The sequence below is a fragment of the Mytilus californianus genome, unplaced genomic scaffold (genome assembly GCF_021869535.1).
Source record: "Mytilus californianus isolate M0D057914Y unplaced genomic scaffold, xbMytCali1.0.p SCAF_10, whole genome shotgun sequence".
NCBI classification, from domain to species: domain Eukaryota; kingdom Metazoa; phylum Mollusca; class Bivalvia; order Mytilida; family Mytilidae; genus Mytilus; species Mytilus californianus.
Window position 1 is genome coordinate 67,127,315 of NW_026262582.1, and position 15,479 is coordinate 67,142,793.

Consider the following 15,479-nt stretch of genomic DNA (forward strand, 5'->3'; position numbering starts at 1 on the left):
AATATTGGTGTCCCTGTTTGGATATCTATTTCCCTGACAAACGATATTTTAATTGATATAATTCGATTTTACTTTCTGTTTACATTGTTTCAGGAAGTTATGTTTGCCTAAAAATAAACCTTTTACTTGAATAGGTTGAAAACCAAATATAGAACCTACGTTAAAATTGACTCACTTTTGTATATTTAGCTCAAATAAAGTTCGTATTTCCCATTTCCCATTTTACTTTCGGTAATGTAAGTATTAACTAAGTTCATTGTTACCGTTTGTTAAACATCACTATTAAGATGATAATAATAATAATAATAATAATAATAATAATAATAATAATAATAATAATAATAATAATAATAATAAAAATAATAACAATAATAATAATACAATCATATATACAGATAGAAAGTGTATTAACCTTCGTACAACGATAAATATTCGTCGTAGTATTTTGAGTTCCAAATGGTGAAGTTGAAATCATCCCTACGTAAGTTTTACGGACGCCATCACAAGTTGGTTGACCGTTATGGAATAACCGTTACACAGATGATATCGGATATGTTCCTTATGTCGTAACTACAATACCTTCCCTTTTCTCGAATGTGACTTACCGAACTAGACTATTTACCGGATTTGTAATAACATAAGCAACACGACGGGTGCCACATGTGGAGCAGGATCTGCTTACCCTTCCGGAGCACCTGAGATCACCCCCAGTTTTTGGTGGGGTTCGTGTTGCTTAGTCTTCAGTTTTCTATGTTGTGTCATGTGTACTATTATTTGTCTGTTTGTCTTTTTATTTTTGGCCATGGCGTTGTCAGTTTGTTTTCGATCTATGAGTTTGACTGTTCTTCTGGTATCTTTCGTCCCCCTCTTGAATACCGCCTTACATTCTTTAATATGTCTGACCGAAGTCAGGAGCCTGTAATTCAGGGTTATCGTTGGTTCATGGCTGTCATTTTTTTGCGTAAATTGCTCTGTATAAATAGGTCTTACGTTTTCTTTTTGGAAGTTATGGCTCTAACCGTTTAAGAAAAAGGGGCAAAGAACAATACTTTTATAAACCTTTGTATAAATTGCTTATTTTTCTTGACCCATTTAAATTGGGTTAAATTCGAATTCTTGAAATCTTGAGATTGTTTAGTATGCTGAATTTATCTGTTTATGTAAATTTTGTATTTTTGGCCCCATTTTAAATTGGTCCATATAGAAGTACAAATGGTCTAAAATAAAACTTTGAATGGTTAGATCAAAAATTGAGTCCTTGGTGTTCTTCGATGTGCCGACTGTTTAATCACAATCCTAGTTCAGAGCTGTATCAAGCTTGAATATAGTGTTCAAACTTGCTCCAATTGTTCAGGGTTCGAACTCTGCGGTCATTTTAAGCTGCGCTTCGCGGAGCATTTTATTCTCCTTGTTGAAAGATTTTCGGTGAACTTTAATTGTCATTTGAACTCTAGGTGATATTTGTGTTATAGAATATTTCCTAATCTTTATATGAAACCATTGAAAAGAATATATAAGTATGCGAACAAATCATTTTAAAGGATCCATGTCTTTCAGGGTCCAGTTTTATTTCGTTTTTGGAATTAAAAAATAATCTGCGTTTTTCATTTTTGAGTTCTTACTGTATTTATTTTTTATTGTAACTGTCTCCTCCTTCCCCAGAAAAAAGAAAATAAATAATAAAATACAATATAAAATATTTGAAAACGGAAAGTTTATTACACTCCTAAAAAAAAACACACAAAAAAAAAAAGAAAAGAAAAATGCTTGTTGTTGCAATTTTAGACCATTATAGTGAAAGATCGAAAACATTGTGTTGAGTTTCTTCTTTGGTTTCGAACTTAAACACAATATCTCTTTTATCTGAATCATCATTTATTTATTTACAGGGTCAGGTTTGCCTAGTAAATATATAGCCAATCATGGTTGATAGAGGCACTGTTGTTGATGTTGACAATGAACTAGAGTCATTTGACGTCCAGTCAATTAAGTTCTTAGTGAAGAACTTGATTCATCATGTCCAATTGAAGGAATGTTCTTCTTTGCTTGATGTTTTCACAGCACTAGAAATAGTCAAGCATATAACTGAAAATAACTGGAAGGAGTTTGTTTCAGAATGTCTTTTTATGATTGGCAAACGCAATATTATACATATCTTAGGACTCAATTCATCTCAAATTGAAGAAAAAATTCACCGAAAGGAAGGTTTTCTCATACCTTTCAGGTAAATTTTTAAGAAAATTGTTTAATTTTATGTTGTTTATTTTTTCATCCTTAGCTCGCTTCAAGTTAAATGCTGAAAATGATTACTGAATATGTGTTATCCTGTAAAAGTGTTTCGAACATACACCCATTGTTTAAAAGAAGGACGACAGATACCAGAGGGACAGTCAAACTGATAGATCGAAAACAAACTGAAAACGCCATGGCCAAAATTAAAAAGACAAACAGACAAATAATAGTACAGATGACACAACATGGAAAACTAAAGACTAAGCAACACGAACCCAACTAAAAACTGGGGGTGATCTCAGGTGCTCCGGAAGGGTAAGCAGATCCTGCTCCACATGTGGCACCCGTCGTGTTGCTTTTGTTATTACAAATCCGGTAAATATTAAATGTTATTTGTATTCTGTACTAATTGAATCGCACAAATAATAATTATTTTTAATAACTTTTAGATTTTAAAGCACAAAATTTAATGATTTTTTATGTGTATTTATATATCTAAGGCTTTCAAACTTCTTGCACTTACGAAAATTATTTGTGTTAACATGAAAACTTATTCTTCAAACATAAACCTCGTTCTATATTGAACGATTCTCAAACATAAATATTTTCATTTTCTTTTAAATTCTAACTTAGGTGACAATAAGGGAATACTTTTCCGCAAATGCTGTGTTTAATTCCGGTTACACTTTGTAACTATTTTCCTTAACAAGTTGTATATTTGCACTACCGAACTTCGGGTATTTTCCGGTGAAGTCTACCATGAAAACTATTTTACTGCACCGTATCACAAGTGGACATGGTAATGCCAATTCATGTTGAGTATTTTTAATATTGTTGTTTATTTTTGGATGATTATTTGCTTAAATATCATTTGTTTGATTTTAAAATATCGCTTCTACTTCAATTGTTTGATTAAGTTCTGCATTAAGAACGAATGAATCTCTTAAAAATATACGCAATCATACACAATAATAACCTTATCCAAACCATCTGACTCAGATTGATGACTGCATAAAACTATGCCTTTTGTGTATATAATTGGTGTCCCATTGTCACAGGGTTTTCTTCATCACATTCTAAGAAATACCCAGTTCTAATTGATTTCATAAAATAATAAAATAAAAATATCAGCAAACAAGGACAACAAAAAGCGAAGAACAAAACATATGATAACCAGACTTGTGAAGTAGGAATTAATTCAAAGAAAAAATATCAATTAAGATATTTCAGACGCATGAAATGTATAACATGTTATTGTCATTTTTTACAGCACTGGGTCGATACCTCTGCTGGTGGACTATCAGTTCCCGATGGTATCATCAACTTAGAATTCAGTACTTTGGTACTGACATAATATATATCAAACCTTTCAGAAGTTATCCGTTTACAAATTTTTAAATTATAAAGAAATTATGGTTTCTATTCCCTCAGGCAAAGTTTGCCTTAGATGGATTTGGTTTTTTATATTTCCTTTTTGGTTATATAGCACTTCAACTTTTTCGGTACTTCTACATCCTTGGCTTTCAATTATTCGGCTTTGAGCGTTCCTGATGAAGATAATCCACAGGAGCGCTTCACACGCACGAAATTTATAACGTGTTAGTTTCATTTTTTCAGTATATGTTTTTTTTTCTATTTCATAGAACTGCATTGTATAAGATAGCTGAAGACCTCGATTCCACAGAAATTGAAAAACTTAAACAGGAAGCTATAGACATGATACCAAATATCATTCCGGCATTGCGGAAAGTTACATCAATGTATGATTTTCTAGACGTACTGGAAAAAAGGATGGTGATTTCTCACCATAGCAGCGACATATTACTGGTTATGCTTGAACGTATCAATCGTTCAGATCTAGGAATATTTATTAAAGAATTCTCAGGTAAGTCATTTTCTTTCATTTAATAACAATATAATTAACCGGGCAGTTTAAATCATGTTTCTTTTTCGTGGTTTGTATTTTGAAAAGTGGATTGAACAGCATAAAAAAATCATTATCAAAAATACTGAGCTCCAGGGAAAATTCAAAAAGGAGGAACTCCATAAAACCAAAAAAAATTTAATAATAATATTGTTACATTCATAGTTCTACCTAATCGTGCTTGGATGACACATTTTCGTTTTATATTGTTGAATTAGTCCATCATGTTCTTTTCCAATTGTTTATGCAAAGAGAATTTATAAAAAATGTATGTTATATTTTTCTTATATATATGTATATTAATAACAACAGTTCAATGCTAATTTAAGGTTTAAAATTTTGTACACCAGACGCTCGTTTCGTTTTCAAAAGGCTTATTAGTGACGCTCAAATCCAATAATAAAAGGTAAAACAAAGTAAGAAGTTGAAGGGCATTGAGGACTCGAAAGGTTTTGCAAAATAACGCAAAGGTAATCTATTCCTGGGTAGAAAGTCCTTAGTATCTCGAAAAAATTAAAGTTTTGTGAACAGCTAATTTATAATTATGACAATATCATTTTCTTACTAACCCTTGTAAACTAATGACACACGATGACTATTTTTAAGCGGTTGTAACTTTCTTTCAAAACGCACTTAGGAATGATTGAAATAACAATGAACCAAAAACTGCACACATAAAACGTATATGTTAAATATACTTTAATCAATTGACATTATCTTTATTATCTTTAAACATTGTTCAAATATGTTTTGTTAAGACACCTTCAAAACGGGTGCATGGGTGGAATATACCAAAGGGGACATTCAAACCCAAAAAATAAAATGACATGGCAAACAAAAATAAAAAAACGAGGATAATCTCAAGTGCTTCGGAAGGGTACGGAAATTCTGACCATGCTGACGAAAAACTTTGAATTATCCTTTTATCCAATTGTCAAATTCGCATCACTTCTTTTTATTGGTCATAAAGGCAAGGTGGGTAAAGAATGTATCTGACTGAAAGACAATGTATATTATGGAACATTTTATCTATGGTGATGTGTGATAAAACAACCGGCTTAAGAAACTTTTCATTTATAAGGGGTAGATAAACAGATGCACATATATGATCTTAGTAAATAATATGAGAACAATAATTTTGACTTTTTTTGACAATTAATTACTGATTTCAGGAGGATTTTATCATATGACTAGGCCATATAGTGGTAAGTTAAAATAAAAAAAAAAGATCATGTACAAATCTTAAGCAAATGATAAGTCCAGGTATGAATAACACAAACGCTTTGACAAACATTGGATTAATTTTCGTAATAAAACAATTTCAAAGCGAAACGGCGTGGGCATGTCGATAGATTATCCCTGCTTCATCTCGTACACTTCTTGTAATGGATCTATAACAACATGTGGTCACTCAAAACTTGGAAATTAACAATAGGAAAACTACTTTTCTGTTAGCCATCAGCATCAATTTCAAAATTACAATTGCAAATATAGAAAACTATCTCATAAGCCTAAAGTCTCAGGAATGTACGAAGCGCAAGTCACCAATGAAAAAGGACTAAACATAAGTCAATAAAAAGCAGATAACACCTGGACCAAAAAGAAAAGATCAAAAACGTCAAAAAGACAAATTCAAGTCCACAAAAGCCAAACAGAATATATTATTGAGTAACAAAAACCCCTTGAAGCACAGGGGTTGAATTCAAGGATGTTCGCTACACTTGTTTTTGACATTTTGTCAGATATTCAGAATCCTCTGGTTTTATCCATGTAGTGCCAATTAAAAAATTTGCCCACTAACCTTTCTTTTTCTTTTCATAATTTTATTTCATACAGTTTAAAAAGCCATTTTTCAAAATCTTATAAAATCCTTGTTCTTTTTTCATAGTTTTTGAAAGAAAAAAGGTGCCAATTTTGAATGTATGAAAAGTCTAGAGAGAATATTTTCCCGCCAAATTTTCAATTGATAATATCTCAAAAACAAGGACATGGACCTATCATTTTGTTATGCTTTTCAAGTTCCATTATTCATATACTATCAATTTATAACAGTTTTTTAAAAACCTTGTTATTTTGAAACAGAGAAGCGAACATCCTTAAGTGCTTCGGAAGGGTAGCCATATTATGCTCTATTAATCGCACCCGTTGTATTGTTCATGGCAAGTTTGATATTACGATAGGTTGATTTAGATGATATTTCAATCGAGAAAAAAAAAGAAGCTACTGTACCATTATGTCCATGATAATTTGCAGCACATATATTAAATAGCGGTCAGCAAAATAATATTGAAAGTGTTCGCTTTTTCGACGGAATGACTTCTACTTTATCTTTTGGGACCCTTGGTTTGATAGTTATATCATATTTTAAAGGGAGTTTAATTAATACTACAATTACATTATGTACTTACAATAGGCAATAAGTATTATCAAAGACATCCGATTTTAGAAAGAATCATTAAGGTTAAATTGGTGAAACTTGAAAATATGTTTTAGAAAAGTCAGGATATAATTATGACAGTTGTTTTTCACTTGTTCCGTTGATAAGTTTTGTCATCTGTTATAGACTTCCCCTTTGCAAATTTTCCTTGGAGTTCAGTATTTTTCGTATACATTTTAAGATCCAAGTTGATATTGGTCATCTTTAAGATGAGTAGAGGGACACGTTAACAGGACTTATAATCATGTTCTTCTTTTCAATTTCGCCATTATTTGAGATTTAATGAACAGGCGAAAATCTATGTTTTCTAACTATATTATATATTGATATATGCATACACAAACAACGAAAGCGTATGAATAACACAGTAATTATCTTCTGATATATTATACAATAATTATTTGCATTGCATATTTTTACATGTACCCCTTCTTATTTCTTGACCACTTTTTGATACTTTTCAAGGTATGTGTGTAATAATTAATAACAAAACCTTTTCTGATGCATCTAAGTTACCACCGAGACGTGGAACAGAATTTGACGAAGGTATGTATAACTAGTGAGTGCTTTAATCGTGTTGTAAGTTATACATTGCGATAAATATATAGGTACTATGATTTAATTGCAAAGTTTTTATATGTCAGTTTTTTATTTGAATTTTATTTTGTGTTTCGCAAATAGTAGTTTATGTCGCTTTTTTATTGTTCTAAATCAAAAATGTATTTTGTTAACAAGATTAACATATCCGTAGTTTATTTTGGATATTCATTCTAAAAGTATTATTCAAGACACATTCATCGCCAGTAATAAATAAGTCTATGTTACAATTGGAATTCAGCAGTCCAAAATTACACATCTAGCAGACGATGGGATATTATTGAAGCTTACTTTAGGAATAATTAACAATCATTTTTCAAAGAATTTGATTGGATTTAATGTGCTAGCTTTACTTTGAATACGTTCACACATTGCGTAAACTCGTTTCCAACATGTTTTGATATTTAGAAGTATTATATTTGTAGTTCATACGTTTGATTTATCAACGATAAGAATCATGATCAATCATACGAGGGATTCTTAAATCAAAATGTCAAAAATTCCAGGAATATATGACGTCAATCGTATGATTGAATTCAGTTGTGAAGCTGTGCAATCATGGATTATTTAAATCACAGTGTATCTTCTACTTTTCTGTATATGACCTTTTACAATCCATTTCTGAATTTGTATTTAAGTAATTAGGAAATTCCTCTTCCGATATGTGTGATAAAGATATGTTAGACCGGAAATACAAGGTAATAGAGGTTATAGTGTAAATAAATTGAACGTTACAGCAACTTATCATGTCATCTGAAGGGTTTCATCTTGTTCAGGTGTCTATTATTCGATTTGAGTAGGTATTCCTGATAGTGACATAGTAATAGCTGTTGTGACTATGAAATATACCCCTCTGTACAATAAATGATACCTTGTACGAAACCTATTTGATTAAAAGCCTCTGGTAACTTTTTAGATAGATGATTGAACATTCTTATTGAAATTGAATGAGTTTGTTTAGCAGAAGGAAAAAATGGGACATAAATGCAGCTATCCCACAAATAAAGTTTATATATTTATTCTAATATGACGTGCTTCTTTTGATTTGGAAATATAGCCATGTTCTAATTCCAATAAAACATGGGCTGCACGTGATTGACGTCACAATTGAAATTGCAACGTCAGCTGTGTTTTGAACGCCGGAAAACAAAATGGACAATTGTTTTGTGTTGCTCTCTAGAAAATTAAATAAATTAATTAAAAGTAAGTTTACATGAATCTGCGCATTTGTTTATCGTAAAACAGTTGATTTTCTATAACGTTTTGGCTTCATCAAATCAAAATGGATGCCTTTTGAACACGTATTATAGGTCCGCTTGGAAATAAAAAAGTTCTAAATGTTTCTATTTGAATCGAAATAATTCTATCATGCCATGCTCTATGCTAATTTTAACAAGGATAGGCATTATATTGTCAATATTTTACACCTCGCTTACGCTCGTTATAAAGATATTGACAAATATAATGCCTACCCATGTAGAAATGAGCATAGAGTATGGCATGAAAGAATTATTTCTTAAGTAAGAAATGATTGAAAATAAATAATACTCAAACAGACTAAAGAATTGTTTTTTACTTCAGCAATACACATTTTTTATTTTTAAGAAAGGCTCTCTGCAACCTTTACCAAACTCAAATTCAAGACATGTATACACAGAGACCTCTCGGCTGAGGAGATTGTTGCAAAAATAACAGAGTTGTCAAAATTAGATCATTCAAAGTATGGTGCGTGCGTTGTATGCATTCTTTCACATGGCAGTGAAACTGCAGTGTTTGGAAGTTATGGTCATTCTGTCGGGATCAACCATCTGACGTCTCTCCTTTCATCAAGAAATTGCCAATCACTTACAGGAAAACCAAAATTGTTATTCATTCAAGCTTGCCGAGGAACCAGAGATCAAACAATTGAAAACAATAATGACGAGCAAAAAGGCACGTACAATTAAAAAAAAACTTCTTGCAAACATTGATATTGATCTGGTGTTTAAGTATTGTGTCTTTAAGAATGAGGGGTTTATACAGTGGTGTACTAGTAAACGTTTTCAAACTATAATTTATTTTCACAACTTAATTAAAAAATAAAATGTATTAGTAATCCATAGATCAAAAGAAACACCCCTAAAATGTTCACGCGACATATATATGCTAGCTATCATTACATGCAATCATCAAACATTTTGCTTGGAAAAAACAATCAGTTTATTGACCTTTCACTTAAATTTTTGTCACGTAACAGCCTAACCAAACAACACGTTTGTGTTTCGCAAGTATCAATGTTGAATTCTTGATTTGTTTTAAATTTTGTTTGACTCAAAGCCAAAATAATGTTTATAAGAAAGTTAATATGTCTGACTGTTTCATTGTGACTAACATGAAAAAAATCAGGGTAAGAGTGCTGGTCTATTACCAATAAAGTTAATTGTAAGAACAGTTAATCTGTAATCGTCCATATATTGCATATACTGTTTAAGCAGGCTAAAGGTAATTTATATACCATCATAAAAATACATTGTTATAAATCATTTTGAATAACAAAACTTAAGTACACATACTTTTTCGATTACTATATACACCTTGACTAAGGAAAAATATTTCTAAAACATCTGAAACAATCTGATTTACAAAATTAGATAAAACAATCTTGAATAAAATATATAAAAGTTTTGAAACGTAATAATTACACTCATCATAGATACCAGGATCAAAAATTTTGGACGCTAGATGGGCCGTTCGTCTATCGACGACTCATCAGTGACGCTCGTATTAAAAAGTTTAAAAGGCCAAATAAAGTACGAAGTTAAAGAACATTGAGGACCAACATTTCCGAAAGGTTTTGCCAAATACAGGTAGTGTTATCTATAATAAATTATAAAAGGTTTTTTAAATACGAAAAAAAATTTCAGGAGAAGAGCAACATGATACAGGTGACATCAACAGTGATATCCAATATCTACCTCCTCCACCAGATCCACCACTGGGAGAAACACATAATCTTCAAGGAGAGTTCGACTTCTTATTGGGATATGCGACAACACCTGGCTATGTATCATACAGAGACTGTAAGCAGGGGACATTTTATGTTAGAACTCTGGCAGACGAGTTGATGGCTTATTCTGATAGGTTAGTACTAATACGTCAATCACAGTAATTGTAGTATTGCAAATTATTTATAGTCGATTAACATAGCAAAAAAATATTATGAAGACACAACCTTTCAATCAGTTTAATTGAGGAGGTCTGGAGCTGGCATGTCAGAAACTGCTTGTAGTCCTTTGTTAATCTATGTATCATAGTCATTTTGCGTAGTTTTTTTTGTTACCTATTCTGACAATTGACTAAGACTTCTTTTAAACTGAGTTTTACTGTGCGTATTGCTGTGTGTTTCTTTATTCTACACTGGCTAGAGGTGTAGGGGAGAGTTGAGATCTCACAAAACATGTTTAACCCCGCCACATTTTTGCGCCTGTCCCAAGTCAGGAGACTCTGGCCTTTGTTAGTCTTTTATGTTTTTTAATATTAGTTCATTTATATGTTTTGGAGTTTAGTATGACGTCCATTTTCACCGAACTAGTACACATTTTTATTAATGGGCCAGCTGAGGCCCACCTCCGGGTGTGGGGTTTTCTCGCTGAGTTTAAGACCCATTGGTGGCCTTCGGCTGTTATCTACTCTTTGGTTGGTTTGTTGTTTCTTCGACATATTCCCCATTTCCATTCTCAATTTTATTACACCTTATATCAACCAATGAAGCGACTGGAAAACAACTGTCATATTCCTAACTTGGTACTGGCATTGTTCGAAGGACATGGTGTATTAAACCTGGTAATATAGCTAGCTAAACCTCCTACTTGTATGAAAGTAAATGTTGTTGATAGTTTCGTTTAATTTACAAAATTGGGTGAGTAACCAAAACAGACATAGTTGGTTCATGTGTCAATAATTGTGATCCAGTGACTCGAGGTAATTTGTGTCTGTAGATGTCTCTTTGAGAAACGAATTTAGAACAAATATCTGAAAAAAATAGGCGAAAAATAACAAACCGATATTGAAAGTCGAAAACAAACTGATAATATCAAGGCAAAATACAAAAAACGACAAGAAGACTAACAACAGTACACAAAACACAGAAAACAAACTTGAAGACTGAGATACACGAACCCAACCAAAAAAACTGGGGGTGATCTCAGTTGCTCCGGAATAATAAAGTGATCCTGCTATACATCTGCAAATAATAAAAATTGTCTCAAGAATATAAAACGCTCGGATGGTTATTTTCCACTAAAAAATCATCATCCTCTGACATACGACCCTCATGGTTTTGATATAGATTTTATAGACTAACTTGTTATTACCAACTTTGACTTCGGAGTATATAGTATTTCGACAGGTTACATACTATGTAGTACGACATTATGGCACACGGTCAAGTTATTCACTAAGAAGTAAAATCAAGTTTACAATTTGTGCAATTTGAGGAACACATTTAACATTTTCCGATGATTTGGGCGTGTATAGAAACATAACAGATTTATTTTTTCCTCAATTTGCAGTGATTGCAAGCTTGATTTTACTTCTTTAAGTTGTTCTTACTTGACCAAATATGAAAATATCCTACGAAAGATTAAGTAGCCTGTCGAAAAATTATATGAAACGGACTATGAGAACGCAACAGGACGATCAGGAGAAACGTCATCGGGACAACAACCGCATTAAAATAACAAAAAAAAAACAAAAAAACCCACATTTAGAAATTAACGTACGGTTTGCACTCATTTTGTGATTTTTGTTGACATTCATTTAAATCATAAATGCTGATGAATTCAAGACATTTAAGGTTCACAATGTTATGGAGAGTAGATTAGTGGTTGGTGCAATAATTGTACAATCGAAATGTAACCAATAACTAAACGTTACTTTATTCCGGTGTACAAACAAATTTATGATCTTCCTAACGGTGGTTTTTTCCGGAAAAATTTGACGTCTCAAAGCAGATATCTACACGTACCAATGGCCCATGAAGCGTTCCCCAAGGATGAGCCAAAACCAAATCATTCATAAAATCGAAATTTAAATATCATAGTATGAAACAAACCATTCCGAAACAATTAATTCCCCGCCGACTACTACTGCTTAATATGTCACCTCATTTTCAAATTAGATTAGCTGACTATATTGTACATTGGCCCAATAAGCTGTCATCTACTACATCATTATTGTACACATTTTACTTTTTCTGTATTTCAGATTAGATTTGCTGAGTATATTGACCATTGTAACCAATAAATTGTCCGATATGAATATTGATGGTGGAGCCGGAAAGGTACACAAACAATGTCCGATGCCACAGTTCAGTCTCACCAAGAAACTTTATTTCTTTCCGGAAAACTTTATATAAAGAAAATGAAATAATTGTATGTTACATGGTTTGTACGCGCATCATTACATTACATTGTTGCCATAATTTAAAAAAAAAGATTGCGATACCAAATGGGAAACGTCATGTATCAAAATCTGGTCTGGAAACCAATCGCTTTTTGTTTAAACATAAAATATTAATTAAAAATAGAACATTTACGTATGTAAACATTTTATTTATTTTTTTCTTTCTTGTAATTGTTGAATAGCTGTTTTTTTTCTTTTTTTTTTTTTTTTTATTTAAGAAATAGAAAAAAGTATTTAAAAAAAGAAAATACAAGTATGAACAAGTTCATAATAAGACAGTCATCGTAATGACAAATATTTCATGCAAGATAGAAAATGTAGAATTTGGAACATTATTCATTTCAGAGAAAGGACAGTATATGATGAATAACAATGTTTATTTTTATGCCTAATTGTAAACTATGATATGTATACACGAACTGTGACTATAATAAAGATATAAAAAAACCAAAGGGGAAACATAAACCTCAAGACGATGGAAAACACAAAACACCATGATAGTATAACGACATAATACACATAGCAATCTCAATGGCAATGGAAAATAGGTTTCGTTGTACATATATCCACCAAAAGTAGCATTAAGTTTCCACTATAGTTTGCACTTAGTAAATATAGCTGTTTCACAAACCACGCCTCTTTTGAGGAGATATATAATATTCATAGATATTCTGTTTTGTATACGTACTGGTTCCCAGATATGATCTATATCTTTCATCTCATAGAGACATAACTCGAGACTGTTACTAGTATAAATACACATGGATAGCGGCTAAATTGAATTCTGAGGAAGACCCAAAGTGAAGGGAGGGGTAGTACAGAATTTTAGTATACGTTTAAACTCTTGGAAGTTCGAGGCATATACATGTTGAAAATATGGTTCACGGCCCTATGTTTTGACATTTGAAAAAAAAAGTAGTGCATATGAACTTTTCAATCTAGGATATATTATTTTACGAAACTTCATAGTAAAAGTGGCACAGTTTTAGCAGTAAAAGGAGTTCTATATCTACAGAAGTGCAACCTATACAAGTGTTGTAAGTGACAATCATATAGTTATTTTATCTCTGCAACATTTCTAAAATTTCAGTCAAAATAATATTATCTATATTACTAAATGAATAGAGTTGAACTTAGGTGTCGCGTTTTCTTCTTTCATATAAAATCCACGAATATTGTTGTATACCACAAATGGGTAATGACCAGCGTAGTTTATTATGTGTTCATTTCAAGATCTTTTGGGGGTATTTGGGGGTTAAAATCGGAAAAAAACCAGTTCGAATCGACCGTCCTTCACGACGTTCGGCTCTGAAATTTACGTGCCGTCATCATTTCCGTCATTTCACATCTGCCCGGCAAAATTAAATTTTATTTCGTAGCAGATACTGTAACTATTGACCTTACACTGAAACACTTTGTGATACACATTACTTTGACGCTCTCAGCAATTTAACAACGGATTTTTACATGTCAAGAGCTTTTCCTTCCGGGGATCCGTATCAATTCAATATGAAAAGGGTGGGGGGACTACTTCAGTATTCGGTTAAAAATGGGTACCGAAGTGCGGCTGGAATGTAACCCTACCCCATTCATATATTAATGCATAAAATTTTCAGCCCACTCATATATGGGGGTGGTTCCGATCACGGAAACACCAGAAATCAGCTGCGGATCCAGGATTTAATGTTAAGGGGAGTGTTAAAAATATTCTTCTGCGGAACGGAGCATTGTGCGAAATATTTTTTGGTTAATTAGCAGAATTTACGTGCCGTCATCATATCCGCTTTGTTTGCAAGTATTATGGTCTGCTCAGCAAAAAGTATACCCTAAAGGGTGGGGGGATTACTTCGGTTTTCGGTTAAAAATGGGTACATAAGTGTCGCTGGAATGTGACCGCCCATTCATATATTAATGCATAACATTTTCGGACGACTCATAAATGGGGGTGGTTCTGAGCACGAAAACACCTAAAATCAGATGCGGATTGACCTTACACTAAAACACTTTGTGATACACGTTCCCTTGACGCAATTTAACAATAGATTTTTATAGGTCAAGAGCTTTTCCTTCCGGGGATCCGTAGCAATTCAACATGAAAAGGGTGGAGGGATTTCTTCGGTTTTATGTTAAAAATGGGTACAGAAGTGCGGTTGGAAAGAGACCCCCCCTTCAGCCCACTCATATATAGGGGTGGTTCTGAGCACGAAAACACTTGAAATCAGGTGCAGATCAAAACTATATATCTTCAAATCATGAACCAAAGTATATTTCGCGGGTATTTTCTAGTTATTAAGAAAATTCTTAAATTATTGTAGACTATGATTACATAACATGAAAAATTTAATATCGATTCTTTAAAAATATTTTAATTTTTAAAACTTGACAGTAAAGAAATAAAAGAAACGCAATCAAATGGGGACCATATATACCAGAGGGACAGTCAAACTGGTCTCATAGATCGAAAACAAACTGACAACGCCATGGCCAAAAATAAAAAGACAAACAGACAAATAAAAGTACAGATGACACAACATAGAAAACTGAAGACTAAGCAACACGAACCCCATCAAAACCTGGGGGTGATCTCAGGTGCTCCGGAAGGGTATGCAGATCCTGCTCCACACACAAATATATAAGTGCATGCATTTTTAAGGTAGAAAAATAAAATTACCCCCTTATAAACTGAATCCGTCCGGAGCGCTTTTTTTGGAATTACTAGCTTCATCACGAACGCTTAAAGCCACATCCTTGAAAAGCCAGGAATGTATAAGTACCGAAACACGCAAAGAGCTATATGAGCAAAAACGATTTTTCCAGAGAAGGTAGAACATTTTAATATACTGGAAA

The 15,479-nt window shown here is 32.5% G+C and overlaps 2 protein-coding genes across 4 annotated transcripts in view; both read left to right on the forward strand.

The window, feature by feature from the left end:
* Nucleotides 1–15,479, forward strand: part of LOC127718978 (caspase-3-like) — an 88,406-nt gene that overhangs the window by 49,398 nt on the left and 23,529 nt on the right. The gene's annotated exons all lie outside the window — the stretch shown is intronic.
* On the forward strand, nucleotides 218–12,843 carry LOC127718981 (caspase-3-like). 2 transcript variants are annotated; one of them, XM_052225056.1, is made up of 8 exons: nucleotides 218–236; nucleotides 1,890–2,224; nucleotides 3,876–4,117; nucleotides 5,329–5,361; nucleotides 7,059–7,139; nucleotides 8,796–9,122; nucleotides 10,094–10,310; nucleotides 12,435–12,843. In XM_052225056.1, exons 2-8 carry the CDS (start codon nucleotides 1,923–1,925, stop codon nucleotides 12,583–12,585), a joined length of 1,353 nt encoding a protein of 450 aa, XP_052081016.1. In that variant the 5' UTR covers nucleotides 218–236; nucleotides 1,890–1,922; the 3' UTR covers nucleotides 12,586–12,843. The 2 variants fall into 2 exon arrangements, with proteins under 2 accessions (XP_052081016.1, XP_052081017.1); XM_052225057.1 differs by lacking the exons at nucleotides 218–236; nucleotides 1,890–2,224 and adding an exon at nucleotides 2,809–3,046.

Bases quoted from the DNA above. Each gene is read 5' to 3' on its own strand.
- LOC127718981 (XM_052225056.1), top strand. From the start codon at position 1,923: ATGGTTGATAGAGGCACTGTTGTTGATGTTGACAATGAACTAGAGTCA. The intron at 9,123-10,093 runs GCACGTACAATT...AAAAAATTTCAG, and splicing joins CAATAATGACGAGCAAAAAG to GAGAAGAGCAACATGATACA. The intron at 10,311-12,434 runs GTTAGTACTAAT...TCTGTATTTCAG, and splicing joins TTGATGGCTTATTCTGATAG to ATTAGATTTGCTGAGTATAT.